Genomic DNA, 24,544 nt, shown 5'->3' on the forward strand with positions numbered 1-24,544 from the left:
GTTAGCGGTGTACTTGAAGTGTTATAAATGGTATCAGAGTCAGTCACCAGAAAGTGTGACGCAGTGGTCGAAGTAGGACTAGACCCTCTCCATAAATTGTGTTTGGTTGAAATAAATGCAAACTTTATGCATTATATTGATTCATGAGTTGTTTTAAAATTAAGTTTTTTAAGTGCTATTCGAGCATCCAGCATCCACAGCATTCCCTTAGCTGTGCGTTCTTTCAAAATTTCCGGCAATGGCTATCACAAATCAGTTGGCCTTTCAGCTCTCCATTTCCTCAACCAGAACATTCATCTTCCGCCGCTTCTCCGCCGCTCAAAATCCCCTTCCATCCATCTCCTCTGCTATACCCTTCAAACCAGCACCGAAGAATTCCAAATCCGACAACCGTGCGACAGCTACTGTTCCAACCCCAATGCAATTCAACGCAAGTGAGTTCTCCAATTTTCTCACTACCGTTTTGTTTTCTGTTCACCTCTTGCCCTTTCTTTCACGATAATTGGGGCTTCTGAATTCGTATCCGTTTGTTTTTAATCTTTGAAACCCTATGAAATGTATCCACCGTCACTCACGAACTTTTCTTACACTGGAAAATCATCGAATAAATGGCTAGAAACTAAGTTGTGCGTGTGTGTGGTGCTTCTTGGGCTCTTGCAGAGTTCCCAGGATTCTAATAAGAAGGTTGTGTTGAGGATTGTTGGGAGAGGAGTCATGTCGGCTAATTAAGGGATCGATCATGAGTTTATAAGTAAGGAATACATCTCCATTCGCATGAAGCCTTCTGGGAAAGCAAAAAGCAAAGCCATGAGAGCTTATGCTCAAAGTGGATAATATCCTACCATTGTGGAGAGATGTGGTTTCTAACCTGCGGTTGAGATAGAATTAGGAATACTATTTGATTAATAAGGTCGGGACGTTGTTATGGTCATTCTGATTTGTTATTAATAGTGGGTATGAAAGGATGAATGTGTGCATTGTGTTAGGAAGCACGACTCTCCACAATGGTATGATATTGTCCATTTTGAGCCTAACCTCTCTTGGCTTTGCTTTTGGTTTCTCAAAAAGGCTTCATACCAATGAAGATATATTCCTTACTTATAAACCCATGATTATCCCCTTAACTAGCCAATGTGAGACTCCCTCCCAACAATCCTCAACAATCCTCCTCTTGAACAAAGTATACCATAGAGTCTCCCTTGAGGCATATGTGGCCCTCGAACAGTCTCCTCTTAATTGAGGCTCGACTCCTTTCTCTGGAGCTCTTGAAGAAAGTATACCGTTTGTTCGACACTTGAGGATTCTATTTGACATGGTTAAGTTAAGGGCATGACTTTGATACAACGTGTTAGGAAACACGACTCTCCAGAATGATATGATATTGTTCACTTTGAGCATAAACTCTCACTGCTTTGCTTTTGGTTTCCTCAAAAGGTCTCGTACCAATGGAGATGTATTCCTTGCTTATAAACCCATGATCTTCCCTTATTAGCCAATGTGAGACTCCCTCCCAACAATTCTCAACAATCCTCCCTTCGAACAAAGTATACCATAGAGCCTCCCCTAAGGCCTATGTAGCCATCGAACAACCTCCCCTTAATTGAGGCTCGACTCCTTTCTCTAGAGCTCTCGAACAAAGTACACCCTTTGTTCGACACTTGAGTCACTTTTGACTACACCTTTGAAGCTAGCAACTTCTTTGTTTGACACTTGTGGATTCTATTGACATAGCTAAGTTAAGGGCATGACTCTGATACCATGTGTTAGGAAACACGACTCTCCATAATGGTATGATATTGTCCACTTTGAGCATAAACTCTCATGATTTTTCTTTTGGTTTCTCCAAAAGACCTCATACCAACCGAGATATATTCCTTACTTATAAACTCATAATCATCCCCTTAATTAGCTAATGTGAGACTCCCTCCCAACCATCCTCAACACATTTGGTTAGTTGGTTTAGGCCTGAGTGATACTATTCAAAATGAGGGAGGTCAAAGTACCTCGAGTACTTGGCTTATCTTGTAGTTCTTCTATCTTCTATGTTTCAATATCGTTCTAGAACTTGCTTCTCAGGTGCACGAGCGAACGATGTAGCCACAACGGAAATGGAAGAGCAAACAGAGATGGAAGTTGCAGAAGGATATACCATCTCTCAATTTTGTGATAAAATAATTGACATTTTCATGAATGAGAAGCCCAAAACTAAAGAATGGAGGAAGCTTTTGGTGTTTAGGGAAGAGTGGAAAAAGTATAGGGAGAGCTTCTACAGTCATTGCCAAAGGCGAGCAGATTGGGAGAGTGATCCAATTATGAAAGAGAAGTTACTTTCACTTGGGAGAAGGGTCAAAAGGGTATGTACTTATCCTCTTCTTCTTCCTCTACATTTGTTCTTTAAACTTTCGTGCTATGATTTTTATTCACGAAAACCATTTCCGATGACAATATACAGATCGATGATGAAATGGAGATCCACAGTGAACTTCTCAAGGAATTACAGGACAGCCCGACCGACATTAATGCGATAGTTGCAAAGCGGCGCAAAGAGTTCACAGAGGATTTTTTTAAGTTCCTTACTTTGGTTTCAGAAACCCATGACAGTTTGGAAGATCATGATGGTAATAGTTTGAATACTTTCAATGATTTATCTTAGCTTTGGCATTGGATTAAACCAAGACTCACATAAAAATTCAGTCTAGATTTGATCTCAGATTTAGTTCATGTTTATGCATCCTTATCTTTGAACCATCTTTAAAAGTATTTAGATAAACTTAATCGTGTAGTTTAGCCGGGATTATAAATTCCCGTAGTCCCACATTGGCTAATTAAGAGGAAAATCATGGGTTTATAAGTATGAAACACTGTCTCCATTAGTATGAGGTCTTTTGGAGAAGCCAAAAGCAAAATCATGAGAGCTTGTGCTCAAAGTAGACGATATCATACTATTGTGGAGGTTCGTGATTCCTAATTAGGTATCGGAGCCATGCCCTAACTTAACCATGTCAATAGAATCCTCAAATGTCGAACAAATAAGTTGTGAGCCTCAAAGGTGTAGTCAAAAGTGACTTAAGTGTTGAACAAAGGGTGTACTTTGTTCAAGGGCTCCAGAGGAGTCGAGCTGCGATTAAGGGGAGACTGTTCGAGGGCTACATAGGCTTCAGGAGAGGCTCTATGGTGTACTTTGTTTGAGGGGAGGATTATTGAAGATTATTAAGAGTAGTCCCACATTAGCTAATTAAGAGGAAGATCATGGGTTATTAAGTATGGAACACTATCTCCATTAGTATGAGGCTTTTTCGGGAAACCAAAAGCAAAGTCATGAGAGCTTATGCTCAAAGTGGACAATATCATACCATTGTGGAGGTTCGTGATTCCTAATATAGTATAAGAGTCTTGCCCTTAACTTAGCCAGTCAATAGAATCCTCAAATGTCGAATAAAGAAGTTGTGAGTTTCGAAGGTGTAGTCAAAAGTGGTCTCGAAAGTGTAATCAAAAGTGACTCAAGTGTTGAACAAAGGGTGTACTTTGTTCGAGGACTCCAGAGAAGGAGTCGAACCTCGATTAAAGGGAGGCTGTTCGAGGGCTCCATAGGCCTCAAGTGCCGCTCTAGGTGTACTTTGTTCGAAGGGAGGATTGTTGAGGATTATTGAGAGGAGTAGTCCCACATTTGCTAATTAAGAGGAAGATCATGAGTTTATAAGTACGGAAAACTATCTCCATTAGTATGAGGCCTTTTGGGGAAACCAAAAGCAAAGCCATAAGAGCTTATGCTCAAAGTGGACAATATCATACCATTGTGGAGGGTCGTGGTTCCTAACAGCTCCATCATGCTTTTTCACTTTAGAGCGGAATAATAAAAGTTATAGTTCTTCATATTTTGTTTCCCTAAATTAGTTTTGCGATTATTAATGGAAAAGTTTGTATCATGTATACACACTGTTGTCTAGGAGATAGAGTTACTCTAATCTTGAAGAATCTCTTAATTATTTTTTCTATTTGAGCAGCGGTGGCTCGACTGGCAGCCAGATGTCTGTCTGCAGTTAGTGCTTACGATCGAACATTAGAGCACGTGGAGACGTTGGATTCAGCACAGGTCAAATTTGATGATATACTGAATTCTCCCACATTGGATGTGGCTTGTGAGAAGATTGCAAGTCTTGCAAAGGCAAAGGAACTTGATTCATCATTGATCCTTTTGATAAACAGTGCTTGGGCTTCTGCTAAAGAATCCACAACCATGAAGAATGAGGTAACCTTTAGATTTAAATCTTTTCTCACTACTTTGAAGCAATTATATTATAGTGGATTGCCAATGTCCTTGCTCACAATATTACTTGCTGGTTGTTAACTTCGAAGTTCTCGGACGTAACCCCCCTGCACCACCCCAGTTTTGCTCGAGTTTTTCAAATTAGTCATTTTTGAGACGGTCTATTGTCTTTGTTTTATGCACCACCCTAGTGTTGTTTGAGTTTTTTAAATTATTCATTTATGAGATGGTGTATTGTCTTTGATTCATGCACCACCCCAGTTTTGCTCGAGTGTTTCAATTTAGTCACTTATGAGACGGTCTATTGTCTTTGATTCATGCACCACCCCAATTTTGCTCGGGTTTTTCAAATTAGTCATTTTTGAGACAGTCTATTGTCTTTGTTTCATGCTACCACCTCAAATTTGCTCGAGTTTTTCGAAGTAGTCATTTTTTTAGCGGTCTATTGTCTTTGTTTCATGCACCACCCCAGTTTTGTTCGAGTTTTTCAAACTAGTTATTTCTGAATGGGTTATTGTCTTTGTTTCACGCACCACTCCAGATTTGCTCGAGGTTTTCAAAGTAGTCATTTCTGAGCAGTCTATTGTCTTTGTTTCACACACCACCCCAGTTTTGCTCGAGTTTTTCAAATTAGTCATTTCTAAGCGGTCTATTGTCTTTGTTTCATGCACCACCCCAGTTTTGCTCGAGTTTTTCAAATTAGTCATTTTTGAGTGGTCTATTGTCTTTGTCTCACACATCACCCCATTTTTGCTCGAGTTTTTCAGATTAGTCATTTCTAAGCGGTCTATTGTCTTTGTTTCACCCACCCCAATTTTGCTTGAGTTTTTCAAACTAGTCATTTATGAGACAGTCTATTGTCTTTGTTTCACGCACCACCCTAGTTTTGCCCGAGTTTTTCAAACTAGTCATGTCTGAGACGGTCAATTGTCTTTGTTGCACACATTTTTTTTTTGTTCGGAGAAACGAGCTTTCACTTTTAAATGCAACTATTGTGTCACCTTCTCTGTCTTTCTCTGTGTGAATGTAGGTGAAAGAAATAATGTATCGTTTATACAAAGCCACAAAGAGCGGTCTAAGAAGCATGGCCCCTAAAGAAATAAAGCTATTAAAGCATTTGCTTAACATCGTAGATCCTGAAGAACGATTTTCTGCTTTAGCAACAGCCTTCGCCCCAGGTGATGGAAGTGAACCAAAAGATCCAAATGCTATTTACACGTGAGTAGCTCTGATATACATTATTTTCCATCAACATTTTACATGTTCACCTCAAAATTACCTACTACTTGGTTTGTCTTTGAACTCTTAAGTTGTGAGATCCCACCTTGGTTGAAGAGGGGAACGAAGCATTCCTTATAAGGGTGTGAAAACCTCTCCCAAGCAGACTTTTGAGGGAAAGCAAGGAAGGGAAAGCCTAAAGAAGACAATATTTGTTGGCGGTGGGCTTGGACTGTTAGAAATGGTATTAGAGCCAGATACTGGGCGGTGTGCTAGCGAGGACGCTGGGCCCTCAAGGGGGTGGATTGTGAGATCTCAGATCGATTGGAGAGAGGAACAAAGCATTCCTTATAAGGAGCAGTCGCGTTTTAAAACCTTGAGGGGGAAGTCTGGAAGGGAAAGCCCAAAAAGGACCATATTTGTTAGCAGTGAGATTGGACTGTTAGAAATGATATCAGAGCTAGATACCAGGCGGTGTGCCAACAAGGACGCTGAAACCCCAAGGGGGGGGGGGGGGGGGGGGGGGGGGGGGGGGGGGGGGGGGGGGGGGGGGGGGGGGGGGGGGGGGGGGGGGGGGGGGGGGGGGGGGGGGGGGGGTTGTGAGATCCCACATCAATTGGAGATGAGAACAAAACATTCCTTATAAGGGTGTGGAAACCTCTCCCTTGCAAACACGTTTTAAAATCGTGAAACTGACGGCGATACGTAATAGTAGGCCAAAATGGGCAATATCTACCAACGATGGCCTCAGACCATTACACAAGTTTAGTGGTTCAAACGAACTATTCAGGGTTTGGGTTTTAAGCCCGTACGTACAGTGCTATAGGCTCATTTTCTTCAAAATTCGAGTTGAAATAAACATATTTGAACATTCTCCACAGTAATGTCGTGCTATGGGCTCTTTTTCTTCGAAGTTTGAGCCAAAATCATCATACTTTTAGGAAGTGGTTGTTTTAATTATTTTCTTTATTTTGGTATCATTTGTTTCTTAGATAGATGAAAGCCATATAGGCGAGTTGAGGCGAGTAATGCTAAGGAACACTTAATGCATGCCTAAACTACATCTCAACGCTCGTCTTAGCTAATCATCTATACGGTTAGCTTAGACGAGTGTCGAGATTTATAACAGTGACGACCAAAATAACAGAATTAAATACTTACAAGTGTTGTAATGGAACAGAACTCCAAAAGAGCTGCATAAGTGGATAAAGATCATGCTTGATTCATACCATCTGAACCAGGAAGACACAGACATCAGAGAAGCAAGGAAAATGGCTCAGCCTATTGTTATACAAAGGCTTTTCATTCTCAAAGATACCATTGAAACTGAGTATTTGGAACAAAATGAGTTGCAGAATCCTCAATCAAAACCAAATCATGTCTCTGCAAATGCAGTTTCCATATAGTTGTAAGTGTCTCTCATTTTTGTAATCTACCCAACACTAGGATCATTAGAATAGTTACAAAGTTAGGTAACTCGTGTCACGATATGACTTTTATTTTTAATAGAATTTTGTCGATATTTTTTGTGCTAAACTTAGATTGTTTCTTATTACAATTGTTAGATTGCTTTTTCTTCTGTTTGTAGTTTTAGTTAACATTGTAGGTTCATAATTGTGAGATCCCACATCAGTTGGAGAGGGGAACAAAATATTCTTTATAAGAGTGTGAAAACCTCTCCCTATACGCGTTTTAAAAACTTTGAGGGGAAGCTCAGAAGGGAAAGCGGACAATATCGACTAGTGGTGGACTTGAGCTTAGGCTGTTATAGTAACCTTTTCATTTCAATCATTCTCCTGAGATTGATTACAATACGTCAATTCTACTTATATTCTACTTGTAATGCTTGTTTTTGGGAAAACAAGCACATGTTAAGCAATGGTGGAGCTCACCCACCTGGGAAAATAAACTATATACTTTGGTATATTTTAGGAAGTAACTATATACTTTGGTATATTTTAGGAAGGTTGAGTACTCCTGATCTTTTGGTTGCTTAATCGGTTGAGTTCTGTTCAAGTTACATATATATATTAGCAAGGAATGGAATGAGGCAAGGTCGGGGTCGAAGATGGAGGCAAAGGCTACAATCTCAATCTCCATCCTAATACAAAAACGAGAATTTGTCGTCATTTTGTCGTCATCCTAGAATCCTTTCCATTCTCTCTATTTTGTCCGTCATTTCACCATTTACGAGTGATTGTTGTTTTTCAACATGAAATCAAATGTTATCCAATAATAGTCAAAAAGATTAAAATCACAACATCAAAATCTTTCATTTGAAACCAAATGTTATCCAATAGTAGTCAAAAAGATTAAAATCATGTCGTTATCACTGAATCAAACACAACTCAAACAGCTTCATAACCTAACCCGAACTAACCCATGTGTTGAGTTGGATGGCATTGATCGATTTTTTCGAGTCATCAGAAACCATGTAGCTGCTTCGAACTTGAGTTCATTCCGTAGCAACTATTCTTTCATTCATCATGATTTATAGTAAGCACAAGGTTTACACCAAAAATCCTTCCACCTACTTTGAATTATATGTCAATAACACAGCTTCCTCCATCATACATTTCATTGACAAACAGTGTCAATGCAAAACCATCGACTTAAACACAACAAGCACAGCAGACCCTAAACCACCAAACTATATATGAAAACCATCGACCTTCGACCTTCGAAAATAGACGACTGTGGTGTGCTATAATAAATATTAACAGACTATACACACGAGTACGACGCCGAGAACATACGAAGTAATCTAAGCACACAAACCTGAATGAATAATAACCGGAGAGATACACGCTTCTAACTGACCAAGAATTCTCCGCTTGCATGAACTTCTTTCACCCTCTTATCATACTCGTCTTCTTCTTCCTCTTCCTCTTCTTCCACCTTTCCATCGACATCCTCACTGCCTTCTTCGTCTTCTTCTTCTTCGGTTGCCCATCCAAAACCTTTGACGGGTTTTGACGATGGCGGTGGGTTTCTAGCCTCCCCCACAATTTTCATAATTTCATCCACAGTTTGGAGGGAGAAGCTCGGGTTGTCTCTCTTGTAATATGCTGCTTGAGCCGATTCGGTCAGTTCTCTTGGCAAGTTCTTCAAGAACCATGGATGATTCTTAATCTCCATTAAAGAAATTCTCTGTTGAACCATACAAATGTAGAGGTACTCAATATTAAAAACGTGTATAAAAAAGTCGTCGGGATGTCCCTATAGTGCAACACAACGATATGAAAACTGAAGATTCGAAACATGAACGAAAAGTTGGGAAGTCAAATATTCGACCTCGGCTACTCCCACAAACCTGAAATGTAAGTTATATAAATATGTGGAGTAAACAACAAATGTATTGGTCATCTTGATCTACCCTCAGTTATGTTTACAATCATTTGTGAAGAGTTGGGCACCTCACCTCTCCCAAACCTCTCTAAGGACCTCTCCACACTAAGAATTCTACTGTTTCTCTCAATCCACTGCCCACAAGAAAGCAAAACAACAAGGCTGCCACAAGACCCTCCCTCCCCTTATTACGAAAAGGCGAGTTCGTCACGATCTCCACAAATAAAGACTAACATCCCTATTACGCACCCCAACACCGCAAAACAAACTAAAACACTGACTCTAGAGGAAGTAAGCAAATAAGAAAACTGCCAACCACACGAGATAATTAGGATCCTCCTCCTACTGCAAGTGCAAAACCAAGAAAGAAGGTTCACCACCTCCAAAGACTCTCGACGAGTGGGAGGATGACGAAACCCAAAAAATGCTATCGCCCAGGAAAAACCCTCTTGGGTGCTAGCAAAGGATGGCCACAGAATTCAAACAAAAGCTATCTGCAAAGAATCTTCTTACCATTTACACCATTTCTCTCTATCCTTCAAGGTTTCCTTCTACTAAACATATTGAACTCTTCTACATTTCTTTGTTAAAAACTTAGAAAATCAGCAAGAACTCTTTTGCTGGTTATCTTTTGGATCCAACAAAAACCAGTTTCAAATCTTGTCTTCTTGAAGATCTGAAGATTCAGAGGAGTGATTATCAAGCCATCCAGAGGCTTTGTTTGTGGAACTACCAAATGGACCAAAGACATCTAAAAAATGTTGGAATAACTTCTTCCTGTGAGTAGAATACTTTCCTATTCTTCTCTCTTTTATCTGAATCAATGGTATATGTGTTTTTTACACTTCACTTTTGAATTACTAACCTCTTCATCATTCCAAACATAAGTTAAGTGTAACAGGCCAAACCCATCGCTAGCAAATATTGTCCGCTTTGGCCTGTTATGTATCGTCGTCAGCCACACAGTTTTGAAACTCGTCTACAAGGGAGAGGTTTCCACACCCTAATAAAGAATGCTTTGTTCCTCTCTCCAACCGATGCGAGATCTCACTATCCACCCTCCTTGGGGGCCCAGTGTCCTCGCTGGCACACCACCCCGTGTCTGGCTCTGATACTATTTGTAATAGCCCAAGCCCACCGCTAGCAGATATGAACCGCTTTAGCCCGTTACGTATCACCGTTATCCTCACGATTTTAAAACGCATCTACAAGGAAGAGGTTTCCACAACCTTATAAGGAATGGTTCGTTCCCCTCTCCAACCGATGTGGGATCTCACGTGAAGAAAGCTACAACCATAGTGCCAACATACAACAAACTGAAGAGAGAGAGAGAAGTGTTGGAGTGATTAATATGTGTGTTTGACAAGTATCAAATGTTAGAATTTCTAATACATATCGTAAACAAACACGTTACTTAATCTAAGATATCTGCACTTCGTACATTGTAACTCATATCAATCGACCGAGACTATAATTTTATCAAAAATCAGTCTCATAAAATGTCATGAAAAGAGGGCAACACCAAGGCAGGAAAAAAAGGCTTAGAACGTACTTCGTTGTGAACTAGTGGATTGTATGGTGAAATAAACATCACTTCAGCAGGGGAGATAAAGTATGAAATGAGCTAACGGAGAGTAAATAGCTTTCCACAAACATACAGTTAGCAATGCATCAACCAAAGTCGGTATAGTTTGTTAGATTTCCTTAGATAAACATAATATTCTGTATAAACTACAAATATAATGCATAGACATTGCACATAAACTTGTCAATCAAACTTACCCTTGATGGATTAGGGACAAAAATTCGAGAGAGAAGGTGTCGACAGTCTTGAGATATATGAACATAGTCTGGAATTTTGTACTGAACAGCCATAATACGCTGCCAAATAAAAGATGAAATAATAAAAAAGATGAACTACTTTTCTTTCAAAAGTGGCATTGTTGGGAAGGGTTATACCTGAATCGTTTTCCTAAAATTTTTAGGATCCTCCTGATCCTCGAAAGGGTATGCACCAACCAACATGACGTAAAGAGTTACTCCACATGACCACACATCTGCCATCTAAAAACAGGATAACAAAATTCAATTTAAAGAAGAAGAAAAAAAGAAAGCTGCTGCATTTGAAAAGAAAGGATATCCATTAATTCTTCTTCTACCAATAAGTATCTTACCATTTATTAGAAAAACTAAACTTTATCATGGTTACTAACTTATTATCTATGAGAGTCATTGCTCAATTGAAATGGACGTGAAACCATGTGTAAAAAAAAACCATGGATGTGAAACCATGGATGTTGGACGTAGCTAAGTTTTCACCAATATGATATCATCAGGTTCATAAGCACCTTGCCATCGTACTCTCTTCGAGAAAGAACTTCTGGTGCTATATATGCTGGAGTACCAACAGTTGATTTTGGTCTTGAATGCAGCAAGGATGACTGAACAAAAAGATGATAAGTTGGTTAGAAATATACACCAAAAAGAAATGGACAAGCAGCTTTGGATTTTCACAAACCTTGGAGTAACCAAAGTCACATATCTTCAAGCGAGGTGCGGTGCTTCCATCTAAAAGTGTATTTTCTAGCTTAAGATCTCTATGACATATTTGCTGCAAAGTGAAATCAATTAGAAAGCGAACTTGATTTTTTAACCAGAAACTACACAATCTTCATTGGATTTTACCATTGAATGGCAATAGTTGACACCAGAAATTAGCTGCTGGAAGAAATATCTAGCCTGTAAAATGAAATAGGGCAAAATGTCAAACAAAGAAATCGTGATTCCTAACATGGTAGCAGAGCCATGCCCTTAAATTAGCCATGTAATAGAATCCTCAAAATGTCAAACAAAGAAGTTGTAAGCCTCGAAGGTGTAGTCAAAAGTGACTCAAGTGTCGAGCAAAGGGTGTACTTTGTTCGAGGTTGCTCGAGGACTCCAGAGAAGGAGTCGAGCCTCGATTAAAAGGAGGCTGTTTGAGGGCTCCATAGGCCTCAGGGGAGGCTCTATATTTAACTTTGTTCGAGGGGACGATTGTTGGGAGGGAGTCCCACGTTGGCTAATTTAGGGAATGATAGTCTATAAGTAAAGAATACATCTCCATTGATATGAGGCCTTTTGGGGAAGCCCAAAGCAAAGCCACGAGAGCTTATGCTTAAAGTGGACAATATCATACCATTGTGGAGTATAAAAAAAAAAAAAAAAAAAAAAAAAAAAAAAAAAAAAAAAAAAAAAAAAAAAAAAAAAAGAGGATAAGGAGACCTCATCTTCACTGAAACGGCCAGCATTACAAATTCTTTCAAACAGCTCTCCTCCAGCAGCATATTCCATCACTATAGCCAAATGCGTTGGTGTCAAAACAACCTGCAAATCATAAACCAACTTCAAATCTATTTCTTAATCCAAAACTTGATGCATTTAACAGCTTCATGACGTTCTTAATTCATAGAAACAAAATTTTGGCAATTGCATGATATTAGATTACAGAAATCTTAAAAGGGTAAGAACTTGCCTCCTTGAAACGAATGATATTGGGATGCCGAAGCGATCGATGGTTTATAATCTCTCTAGCCACATTCTCATCTATCTGTCAATACAATCAAAACAGAAAGAAACAGCCACAAATCGTCTTAAATGATCAAAATCCCCCAATTCAAGAAGCCATAGAGAACAAGGCTGAGATAAATCAAAATCCCCAAATTCCTTGAAACAGAAGATTCGTATAATTTCCTGTGGAAAATGAAGAGAAGAAGAAGAAACCTTGTGACCGCGCTCTATGTACTTCATGGCAACAAGCTCTTTGGTTTCCTTGTGGCGGAGGAGTCTGGCAACGCCGAAATTGCCAGCGCCCAGATCCTTAACGATCTCGTATTTGTCCATCAGAGCTGCAGAATGGAAGAACAGAGCGAGGCAGAAGCCAAAAAGGAGAGAAAAAAAGAAGGGGAAAATGGAAGGGAATTGAGAGGGTGGTAAAGAAGAGCTAAAAATGGTAGGGATCAGATCCAAAAAGCAAAATGGGTTCCTCCATATATAGTGGTGGGGTCAGGGAGAAGCCATAAACGAGAGAGAGAAGGAGAGGCATTACGCTAAATCACATGTAAAAGAAGGAATTACAAAGGAGAATGAGAATGAATGTCTTTCATGGAGGCTACGATACCAATCATTCCTTGTCTCTTCCTTTCTTCTTCTTCTCTCTCATATTGGATTCCTCCATTTTTCTACGCTCAAAATCCATTATATATTTATTTATTTATTACTTATCTTGCATCCAACTCTTAAATTTTTTTAACTTTTATTCCAAACAAAAATGAATTGAAAAATTTATTGTTGGGTTGGATTGGGTTGGGTTCATTATTTAATAAGAGTTGTTTGGGTTGAAAAAATTTAGGAACAATTAAGTTGAGTCTAAAAAATGTTTCAATACAACCCACGAACCCCTCTAAAAAAAATATACTTCAAATACAAAATTGCATCTCAAGTCAAACTTTTCAATATAAACTCGTAGGAAGACAATACCATACTACTGTAGAAGTTCATGATTCCTAACTTGGTATCAGAGTTATGTGTTTATCCGCCTCAAAAGTGTAGTAAAAAAGTGATTTTAAGTGTCGAACAAAATGTGTACTTTGTTCAAGGGCTTCGGAGAAAGGAGTCGAGCCTCAATTAAGGGAAAACTATTGGAGGGCTGCTCCATTAGTATACTTTGTTGGAGGAGAGAATTGCTGAGAATTATTGATGGGGAGTCTCACGTCGGCTAATTAAGAAGATGATCATCTCCATTGAAACGAGGTATTTTGAGAAAACCAAAAACAAACTCACGAGAGTTTGAGAGATCGAAATAACACATTCTTAAATGTGTCATAATCTCGGCATGCAAATCCCGGGTGACATGCACAAAACTTCAAAATCTCTCATAAAGCTGCTTAGTTGCTGTTGATGGCCACATTTGTTGGTGTCTCGTAAAGGAAGTTTTTGAGGTGAGCTGAATGAGTGAGCCACAAATGAAGCACACAACGACACACCTTAGGGTTATAGCAATCACTTGTCTACTAATCGAGACAGGCTGTACTCGGTTGAATGAGCAACTTCCTCAACACTCAACACCACATATATGGCGTAGAAAGGAGTCGATCAATGAACTAACATTATATTTTTATTTAAAACAATAATTTGAATAAATGGCTCAAACAATCCAATCCTGAAGATTATGCTTGGATTGAGTTGATTATTTAATAAGAGATGTTTTGGTTAAAAAATTTACATTCCGAGCACTTGGGTTGGGTCTAAAAAATATTCCAACCCAACCCACGAACACCCCTACTTCAAATACTCTACTCCATTAATTTAAAGCTAACTTATTTTAGAATAAGAAATACACGTGCATAACACGACAAATGCACTTGATAATACTTGGGAGGTGAAACTAGTGTTCAAAAAGCTAATTTTCAAAAGTAAATAAAATAAAATAAAATAGTTATCGAACATAATTTTTATAACACGATTTTCAATATAAGCTCGTAGGAATACATCTACGAGTAGGTATACACAAGTAGTATTCAAACTTGTGTCATACTCTTACTTATTTTAACAGCGCCGGCATGCAAATCCCCATCATAAAGCTGATTAGTTGTTGTTGTCGTCTTGTAAGGGAAGTTTTGGAGGTGAGGTGAAGGCGAAGGGGCTGTTGAATGATCGGCAAAAGCACAAATGAGTATCACAATAACAATGGGTAGGGTCACCGCAATCACTTGAGGAACTGCATGTGATGTGTATCAGAGAGCTTGGTTTTAAGCCCAACGGCATGCCATTCACTGCACAGTATAAACCAACACTTTAAACAACTATTTTTGGCTGTAATTACTTATAAGGTGAGAGCTTCTACCTGAACCAAACTCGGGTATGAACAAGATGATCGCAGCTAAGAAAGCGAGTTTAGTACACAACTTTCGAGCCATGACTATGGTTATGGTTGAGTTTCTTTCAAGCAAAAGGCTTATATAGTTGGGGTGTTCTTATATAAGGTAACTAAATCAGGGGATGAATGCAATAAATGGAAGGTTTAGCCTCACTAGGTTCAATGGATGCATTTGAAGAACGTATGAACACATGCATGAAATTAGGGTAAACTTTTCCACAAAAAATGAAGATAATTTTATAGATTTCTTGCAAATTCCCTCAAGAAAAAACAAAGGGAATTGTGTGCTTTTCGTACCGAATTTGAAAGATAGTTTCGACGGTTAGGATTGTATAACTCGTATATTCGATGTAGATGAAACAAAAGAAGAAAGAAGATGAACGGAGAAATAGACATGGAGACACTGGTCTTGAAGATATTAGGCATTCCATTACAGTTTGGCATATGTATCATATTTGACCTTTGATTGTAGGTTAATATATTGTATTGTTGAGGATATTTAGCCTTTGATTACGATTTAATATATTCTTTTATTACTCTTTTCCATATTCTTTGTAATCTATTTGATCTTATATATATATGGAAAATTCTCATCGCTAGATGTGGTGGTTTTTAACAAATATTCTCATGGTATTAGAGCTCATCTAATTTAGAAACCTCCATCTTTTGTTCTGTATGGCTTCCGAATTCTCTTCTCATCTTCTTCCTTTCAATACTCTGATCCATATTGTCACCGTCAAGCTTTCTTCTTCCAATTATTCTTTGGAAAAGACAATTTCTCACTCTATTTGGGAGTTAAGATATGTTGAGCCACGTTGATGGAACTTTAGTTCTACCACCTCAGTTTAAACCAGCAACCTCCTCAATACCCAACACCAAATATTTGGCTTGGAAAGTAGCCGATCAATAACTTCTCTTTCTCCTACCCTTTCTCATTGGGGAAGTTATTGCTGTCGTTGTTGGTCTCTCCACTGTCCGTGATGTTTGTTGAAAAATATGGAAAGAAACTTAGTGTTTTCACATAATGATTTAAATACCTCTATTAGGGTGTTCTCAACAGAGTTGAGGTTGTGAGGTCTTATAGACATGAGTACATGTTTTTTCTTACTTTTTTTATGCTTAGGACAATATTTAGTAGATATAGTATGATACTAAAACGAGAAAACAACTTTTCTGAACGAGTTAGTGACCCTCGTCCCAAAGAGGAAAAAAATGTCAATACTAATACGTATGGAAAATGACTAAAAAATGACCCGACAATGAAAGTGTTTAAGTTTCATATTTTAACTAAACACATGTGTCAAATTCATCAAATTTGAGCGTTTCTTACATTTTCATTGAAAAATATTGAAAGAATCTTAGTTTATTCACATAATGATTAAAGTGCCTTCGCTAGGGTGTTCTCGACAGAGTTGAGGTTGTGAGGTCTTATAGACATGAGTAAATGTTTTTTTTTCTTATTCCTTATTTTATGCTTAGGACAATCTTTAGTGGATATGATATGATACTAAAACGAGAAAACAACTTTTCTGAATAAGTTAATGACCCTCGTCCCAAAGAGGAAAAAAATGTCAATGTTAACTCATATAGAAAATGATTCGAAAATGGCTCGAAAATTGGCAGATGAATCTCCATTCGTCGATTGGTTTTTGAAATTTTTCTTGTTTTTATACCTACTATTGTCTTGATGCTTGACATGCACCTTCAATCACCCCTTCTTGCCTCATAGACCTCCTTTTCTCTTGTGCTTGTAAAACATTCAAGAGCTCTATAAGAGAAATCTTTGACAGGTGTTTGGTGTTCTCTAGAGTAGTAATGGTGGCTTCAAACTTCTTTGGAATAGTGACTAGCCACTTTTCAAAGATCATGGAATCATTTAACATAAACCAAGCAATCTCACATTGTTGGCAATGCTGAGAAGTCTGTCAGAGTACTCTTTCACCGACTCAGACTCCATCTTCTGCAACTCGAAATCCCTAATCAAATTCAGAACTTTCATTCCACGAATCCTCTCATCTCCTTCATATTCAACCTTGGGATAATCTCAGATTTCGTTTTTCTGTTTTAAGGGACACTATTCGCATGAAGATCATCTGAGATACTGCTGCAAATAGGCAAGCTTTTGCCTTTGATTTTCTTGTCTTCTTGTCCTTCTGTACTTTGATTTGTGCTACAGTAGGATTTGCTGGAAGTAGAGTGACCTCGTAATCCTCTTATGTTGCTTCCCAAAGATCCAAAGCCTCCAGATAAGTCTCCATACAAACTGCCCACATTTGATAATTGTCCCCCATCGAAGACAGGTGGTGCAACAGGTGAAAAAATGGATTCTCCTTCTATTTTGATCTCCTCCCAGATTCCTTAAGGAGATAGCTCTGATACCAATTGTTAGTGAAAAAGAAGTGATTGAAGGGTTGATGGGAAAATTATATTACAAAGAGCAAGAATGTTTTATATATAGAGAGAATACACATAGATATTCAAAAACTTAATCAAATTAATTCAAATAAAAAATAAATCTAACTCCTAACTATGAGTAGATTTAATCAGATACAACAATCTAAACAAATACGTGATCTTTAACAAAACGAGATATGGTATGATACTAAAACGAGAAAACAACGTTTTTGAACAAGTTATTGGCCCTCATCTCAAGGAGGAAAAAAAAAAAAGCGTAAAGGTTAACCCGTATGTAAAATAACTCAACAATAGCCTGAAAATGAAAGTGTTTAAGTTTGGTATTGTAACTAAACATATGTTTCAAATTTATAAAATTTGAGTGTACCTTAGAGTTTCGTTCAAAAATATTGAAAGAAACTTAGTATTTTCACCTAACGATTTAAGTGCCTCAATTTGGGTCTTCTTGAAAGTGTTTAGGTTGTGAGGTCTTATAGACACGAGTATATGTTTTTTTCTTCCGTATTTTACAATTAGGACAATCTTTAGTATATATGGTCTGATACTAAAACGAGAAAATAACTTTTTTAAATAAGTTAATGACCCTCGTCTCAAAGAGGAAAAAGAGTGTCAGTGTTAACACCTATATAAAAATGACTCAACAATGGCCTGAAAATGAAAATATTTATTTTCGTACTTTTACTAAACATATGTGTCATATTCATCAAATTTGAGCATTTCTTACAATTTCGTTGAAAAATATTGAAAGAAACTTAGTTTTTTACATAATTATTTAAGCGCCTCCATTAGGGTATTCTCGATAGAGTTGAGGTTGTGATGTCTAATAGACATGAGTAAATGTTTTTTTCTTCTTCTTTATTTTATGCTTAGTACAATCTTGTGTGGACATGGTTCGATATTAAAACGAGAAAACAACTTTTCTGAACAAGTGAATGACCCTCATCTTAAAGAAGAAAAAAAGTGTCAATATTAACACCTATAGAAAATGACTCGAAAATGGTCCGTAAATGAAAGTGTTTTAAGTTTTTGTATTTTAACTAAGCATATGTGTCAAATTCATCAAATTTGAGCGTTCCCTACAGTTTCGTTGGACTTTGCATGAGGCTTCTTTGGATTTTGCATGTACCAATGAATGACTGCAACTTCCTTTTCAAATCCCTTTGGTTGGTCTATGTTGATCTCTCTGTCTAACTCTCCATGCAAAAACTATTCTCCATGCAAAAACTATTCTTCACAACCATCGGTCATAATTTTCAGTCATTACTTACCGTAAATGCTAGCAGGATCCATATGGTAATGATCTTTACCATTAGACTAAATGTTTCATCGAGTCTATTCTATATTGTTGAGAGAACCCTCGAGCTACTGTATGAACATTGTATCTCTTATATCATATTTGATCTTTTATTAGAGGTAAATATCTTAGAGCTTACCATAAGTATCATATTTGCCCTTATACATAGAAATATATTGTATCCATTTATTGCTATTTTCATATCTTTGGTAATTTATTTGATTCTCTAAATAATTATAAATAGAGAACTTTCTCTAGTGGGTGGTTTTAGAAAATATTCTCATGGTATCAGAGCCCTTTTGGTTTAGCAACCCCATTCTTTATTTTCAATGGCTTCTTAATCCTTTACTCATCTTCTTTTCCACCACCACTCTTGGTTTTGACGCTGTAGGGGCAGTCTACATGGCTGCCGCAGGCGAAACCGATTGATTACTTTTCGGTTCCGCCCTTTTGACCTCCAAATCACCCTTCACCATACTCTGTACATACAACCTCACCTTCTTCATTGATTCCCCTTTAGCCAACATAACCTCTCTTATTTTCTTCCCAATCGACCGTTCATCCTTCACAAAAATCCTAACCTCATGATCCTCATCAGCATTCTCATTGGAAATATACGGAATCTTGACAAGCCCATTGACCTTTTGCAGAGATTTACCTTCGGAATTCGGGCACCGCACTGGCCTCTTTGCCAACAAAGTCACCGCTGGCCTCCTCGCTAAAATCGTCTCTTTCACCCAGTGTGGCAACTCTTTCGGCTTCAACACCGTCTTTGTCCTTTACTCTGGGGGACGTGGCTCCCTCTCCCTCCATTGGAACTTCATTACCTGCTATGGCGTCGGCTGCTTCTCCACTGGCTCCGCCAACTGTTCTATCACCAGCCTCCACTCCTAGTAATGGTGGTGCTATGAATAAAATCGCTGTCTCTGGATCTATCATTGTGGCTCTTCACCCACTCTTGACGATCACTTTATTAGTCAGTTAAAATATGCATGAGATATTCTTACTAGTGCTCATTTGTTTGATAGCAAACCAGTCCACAAGACGTAGACCCCACTCCAGTCTTTGCCCCTCTCTTTCTTTCTCCGTCTAAAATACACCTAGAATCCACATTCTGAGTTTCTGCCCTCTTCTTCATCTCTTCTTCCTAAACGCCTTCAAACCCTCTCTCTCTCTCTATCTCTTGCCCTTTTCTCAATTACTATCTTAATTCTGAAGCCTCGATCTTGCGTCTCTATAGTCCACTCCCCATGAAATTCGTAGGGGGTTTTCCATTCTCTTACTTTTTTTTGTTTTATTCACAACTTAACCAAAGCCCTTAAAATGACCCTTTCCCTCTATTCTCCTTCTTCATCTAGGTTTCCCTCCTACTTCGTGGGTTAGACATATTTTCTTCGGAGCCAAGATAGCATCGCTACTGTCCGATGATCCCGCTGCAATTTTCGATGGCGAAGAAAACACTATGCCACCCAACCCAAACGTCTCCTTCGAACCAGGTTGCTGACATCTTCACAAAAAGTGTTTCTCGGCCTCTCTTTGAATATTTCAAATTCAAGTTTCACGTTCGTTCAAATCCAACGCTCAGCTTGCGGGGGTGTTAAAAATATTTAGTACTGAATTATAGTTTACTAGAAAGATCATATTTGATATTTTATTAAAAGCAAATATATAGATATTTGCCTTCTACATTACCATAGGTATCATATTTTCCCTTTAGTATAAACAAATATATTGTATCCATTTATTACTCTTTTTATATCTTTGGTAATTTATTTGATTCTCTAAATAATTATAAATAGAAAACTTTACTGCCATGGAAGTGGGGTGATTTTAGCGAATATTGTCAACTATAAATTCTTGTTTATTATCTCAATCATATTTTGTGATGCTTTTTCATATATTTCTTTCTTCATATATCTCTAGCTCTTTTAACTTAGTTTTCTAGACATAGTTTGGATTTGGGTTTTGGATTTTTCCGGTCATTTCCATTTCACCACGTTCATGTAATACAGTTAAGAATGAAAAGTAAATAAATAAATAAGATAAGTTAATTAATAAATAATAATAATAATAGCAGCAGCAACAAAAACAACAACAGATCTCATCTCTCCACAACCTCTAATCATGCAAAAGTGTCTAATGTCCGCATGAACTCTAACACATGGACCATAGTTAAATTTAGTGATATGCATGTATGAAATGTCGCGTTGCATTATGATGAAGAGTTTTTTGATACATAACCCCTCAATGATGTTATAATTGATGAATGCGTGAAAACTTATACATATGACTGATTTAAGATAAAAGTTATAGGGACCTCATGCATATTGTATGTTCATTTACATCGAGAAACTTCCCATTTTATGATGATGAGTACGTACGCATACACTATGATAATAATGATATGATCATGCCTTGCATGATATTCGAGGGTTTGTTGTACCTCCGAACGTTTGGCTATAGCCAGCTAGCCCGACAATGATGAGCCTAGGGGGTGTGCGAGCCCCCTAGTGGGCTCACGCTTGCACGTGTGTAGGGAAGTTCTACACATCCAATTTTTTTCAACTAGAGACTACCTCTACGATGGTTTTAAATGATAGGTCCCTAATCTTGATTGCATGTATTTACGTTCACTGATCCCAATACTCGACTCACTTAGTAGTATTTCTTAAAATAGTTAAGTCATGTGTTTGGATTAAGTTCATAAAGAAAAGTATATTTCAAATATAAAATTTCATCTCAATTCATTAATTTACAATTGACTTATTTTAAAATAAAAAAACACGTGTTTAACACAAAAGAAGTGAAATTAGTATTCAAAAAGCTAATTTTCAAAAGTAAAAAAATCAAATAGTCACAGAACCAAATTTTTATAACTCGATTTCCAATGTAAGCTTGTAGGACTACATCTGCGAAAGCGAGGAGAGGTTCTATAGTGTACTTTGTTCGAGGGGAAGATTGTTGAGGATTGTTGGGAGGAAGTCCAGGGAATGATCATGGGTTTATAAGTAAGGAATACATCCCATTGGTATGAGGTCTTTTGGGAAAGCCCAAAGAAAAGCCATGAGAGCTTATATTCAAAGTTGACAATATAATACCATTGTGGAGAGCCGGATTCCTAACATGGTATCAGAGCCTTGTCTCTTTCAGCTGCAGCTAAAGATGACTACTGAAGGCAGTTTTGTTCAAACAGCATTACCAAAATTTGTTGATCACTACTATCTGCTTACTCAAATGAATAGAAGGAGGTAGCAGATCAGAAATTGAATGAGTTAAGAGCTCAGAACTACCTTTTCCAGTTCATCGATCGCTCAATTCTAGAGATTATTTTGGATAAAGAAACTTCAAAAGAAATTTGGAATTCAATGAAGAAAAATTCCAAGGAATACAAAGGTGAAATGAGCACAACTACTCTCTCAAGGACTTTGAGACTCTTCATATGAAGGAAGGTGAGACTGTTTTTTATTAATTTTTCCTCGTACTCTCACCATGGCTAATAAAATGCATGTTCATGGTGAAAAGATGAATGATGTTAGCATTATTGAGAAAACTATGCACTCCATGACTTCAAAGTTCGATTAAGTGACTTGCTCCATTGAATAATCCAACGATTTGGACATCATCACCATTGATGAATTGCATAGAGTAGTATATTGGTTCATGAACAACGTATGCAAATACATATTTTGGAAGAGCAGTACAGGGAGAATAAATCGTGTAGGTGGCACATTTCGAGGTAAAGGACGAGGACGTGAGAGACCAGGTTTTAACAAAACTCTTGTGAAGTGTTTTTATTATCATGACCTTGGTCATTTTTAATATGAATGTCCCAAGAAGAATAAGGGAAAGGAATCATAGACTCATTTTGCAGAAACTTATGAACCGCTACTTCTCGTGGCATATGTTGAAGAGAAGGTAGAACAAAAGGAGAAATCATCAGGTTGTTTATCCGAAATTAAAGCTCCAGAAGCTGTAACAACAAAATAATTGCTTCTTATGGCACATGTTGAAAAAGAAATAGAAGAAACCGCATGGTTCTTAGATTCAAGCTGCAGCAAACACATGTGCAGACTAAAGAATTCTTTTTAGAACTAGATGACGGCTTTCGCAAGTATGTAAAGCTAGGTGACAACTCCAGCATTGGTGTGACAGGAAAAGGGTGCATTCAGCTCCAAGTTAATAACGTCTCCCAGGTTATCACAGAGGTATTTTATGTTTCTGAATTGAAAAATAACCTCTTGAGCATTGGTCAATTGTAGGAGAAAGGCTTGACTATCATATTTCGTGATAACAGGAGTAAGGTGTATCACTAGAGATCTTATCATTGAGACAAAATGTTTATCCTTCTTGCCAAGATTCAATCTTAGAAGGAACAATGTTTTCACACTCCTATACACAATTTTGGAAAATCTCTCGCACTACAAGCACAAGCAGATGGTTCATGGCTAGCAAGAACTGGTATGTTCTAATTTATTATTCCAAGATTATCTATTGGGAAAGCAAAATAGAAGACCCTTTCCATGAGAAAGTATGTGGAGAGCATCAAAGCCACTTCAACCTCTTCATTCAGATATATGTGGTCCAATTACACCTATGTCAAACCGCCACAAAAGGTAATATTCTGATGATTTCAGCAGAAAATTAAGGATATTTTTCTTAATAGAAAAATCATAAGCCTTAGAATGTTCCAACTTTTCAAAACAAAGGTGGAGAAAAAAACTACAAATATTTTATGTTTGAGAACTGTTAGAGGTGGAGAGTTCGCATATACTAAGTTTATTGAGTTATGCTCAAATCATGGAATACCTCGACAACTCACTGCAGCCCACACACTAAGTTTATTTAGTATTCTGGTGCATATCCTATGTTCATGTTCCAGATAGCAAACGAACCAAATTGGATAACAAGAGCACAAAATGTGTTCTTTTGGGAATCACTAAAGAGTCTAAAGCCTATCGCTTGTAAGATCCATTGTCTCAAAAAGTGCTCATCAACCATGATGTTATTTTCAATGAAGAGGAGAGTTGGCCATGAGATGACAATTATCTTGAATCAGTTCAAGCATCTCTTGCCTGGAGTGATACAGTTCAAGCATCTCTTGCCTGGAGTGATACAGACGCCGATAGTCACCATGATGACAAAAATGAAGCCATAAACAACTCAGTTGGTGACCTTCATGAAGAAAACTCAGAGCAACACACATTAGACGAGCACATAATTGTTGATCCTGTTGTTGATCCCTCTAATGATCCTGCTGCTGTTCTTATTTCTAAATTAGCAGAAAAACGCTCTAGAAACCCTCCAACTTGGATGTGTGACTATGGGAGTGGAGAGAACCTCTCTAATGATGATCAAGGTAACTTTGCTCTATTTGTTTATCAATGTATGTTGCAAAAAGCATATGTGGATGCAGCAAAAAGTGCCAACTGGAGATGTGCTATGGATTTTGAGATTGAAGCAATACGGAAAAATGATACTTGTGTTGGGTTTTATGTCCTAAAACTCAGTTTGTAAACAAAGACATATTCTATTTTCAATAAAGTTATTATTAATGTTTATTCGATTGTTATTGAATAAAGTGTCATAAAGCTCATAGTTTGTAAACAAAGACATATTCTATTTTCAATAAAGTTATTATTGATGTTTATTCAGTAAAGATTGTTATTGAATAAAGTGAACTTTACGATCATTAATCTAAATCCAATAAACTAAGAACACTCTGGCTATAGTATGATTACTTGAACTATATGTATATGCAGAGACATAAAAGTGGATCAAGTTCAAGTATATAGTCAAAATGATCTATAGTATAAGGATAAGGCTGAGTACCTTATTCTGGGGACACTATGGATGCGGCCCACTTTTGTATATGATATAAACAATGTGATCACTAAATTGTATATGTGGAGACATGTGAGTGGGGGCATCCTATGCAATGAGTATTGCATAAGATCGGATCATGAAGAAAATCACTCTCTCTTTATAATGTCGTTTACTGTTGAGACTGATTTTCTTTTCATTCGATGACCTAGGGAACTCGATCTTAATCCTGAGCTAACCATGAACTTCTGTTCATTCGAAATTATCC

The 24,544-nt window shown here is 37.7% G+C and overlaps 2 protein-coding genes and 2 long non-coding RNA genes across 4 annotated transcripts; 1 reads left to right on the forward strand and 3 right to left on the reverse strand.

Annotated features, from left to right (window-relative positions):
- The first annotated feature begins 185 nt into the window (after nt 1-185).
- LOC111467208 (uncharacterized protein At4g37920) lies at nt 186-7,021 on the forward strand. The gene is made up of 6 exons (XM_023112034.1): nt 186-434; nt 2,077-2,354; nt 2,453-2,618; nt 4,005-4,249; nt 5,298-5,485; nt 6,666-7,021. Exons 1-6 carry the CDS (start codon nt 239-241, stop codon nt 6,889-6,891), a joined length of 1,299 nt encoding a protein of 432 aa, XP_022967802.1. The 5' UTR covers nt 186-238; the 3' UTR covers nt 6,892-7,021.
- LOC111467319 lies at nt 1,113-22,170 on the reverse strand. Its single transcript, XR_002714522.1, has 3 exons — nt 22,158-22,170; nt 15,285-15,297; nt 1,113-1,226 (listed from the first exon to the last, which is right to left on the reverse strand). It is a non-coding gene; the product is annotated as an uncharacterized LOC111467319 (long non-coding RNA).
- Nucleotides 7,940-12,962, reverse strand: LOC111467223 (serine/threonine-protein kinase SRK2A-like). Its single transcript, XM_023112051.1, has 9 exons — nt 12,593-12,962; nt 12,345-12,419; nt 12,095-12,196; nt 11,519-11,572; nt 11,352-11,444; nt 11,182-11,274; nt 10,793-10,897; nt 10,616-10,714; nt 7,940-8,635 (listed from the first exon to the last, which is right to left on the reverse strand). Exons 1-9 carry the CDS (start codon nt 12,710-12,712, stop codon nt 8,297-8,299), a joined length of 1,080 nt encoding a protein of 359 aa, XP_022967819.1. The 5' UTR covers nt 12,713-12,962; the 3' UTR covers nt 7,940-8,296.
- LOC111467305 lies at nt 14,257-14,815 on the reverse strand. Its single transcript, XR_002714504.1, has 2 exons — nt 14,715-14,815; nt 14,257-14,643 (listed from the first exon to the last, which is right to left on the reverse strand). It is a non-coding gene; the product is annotated as an uncharacterized LOC111467305 (long non-coding RNA).
- Nucleotides 22,171-24,544: the final 2,374 nt, after the last annotated feature.

Source organism: Cucurbita maxima, unplaced genomic scaffold, assembly GCF_002738345.1.
Source record: "Cucurbita maxima cultivar Rimu unplaced genomic scaffold, Cmax_1.0 Cma_Scf00033, whole genome shotgun sequence".
Lineage (NCBI taxonomy): Eukaryota > Viridiplantae > Streptophyta > Magnoliopsida > Cucurbitales > Cucurbitaceae > Cucurbita > Cucurbita maxima.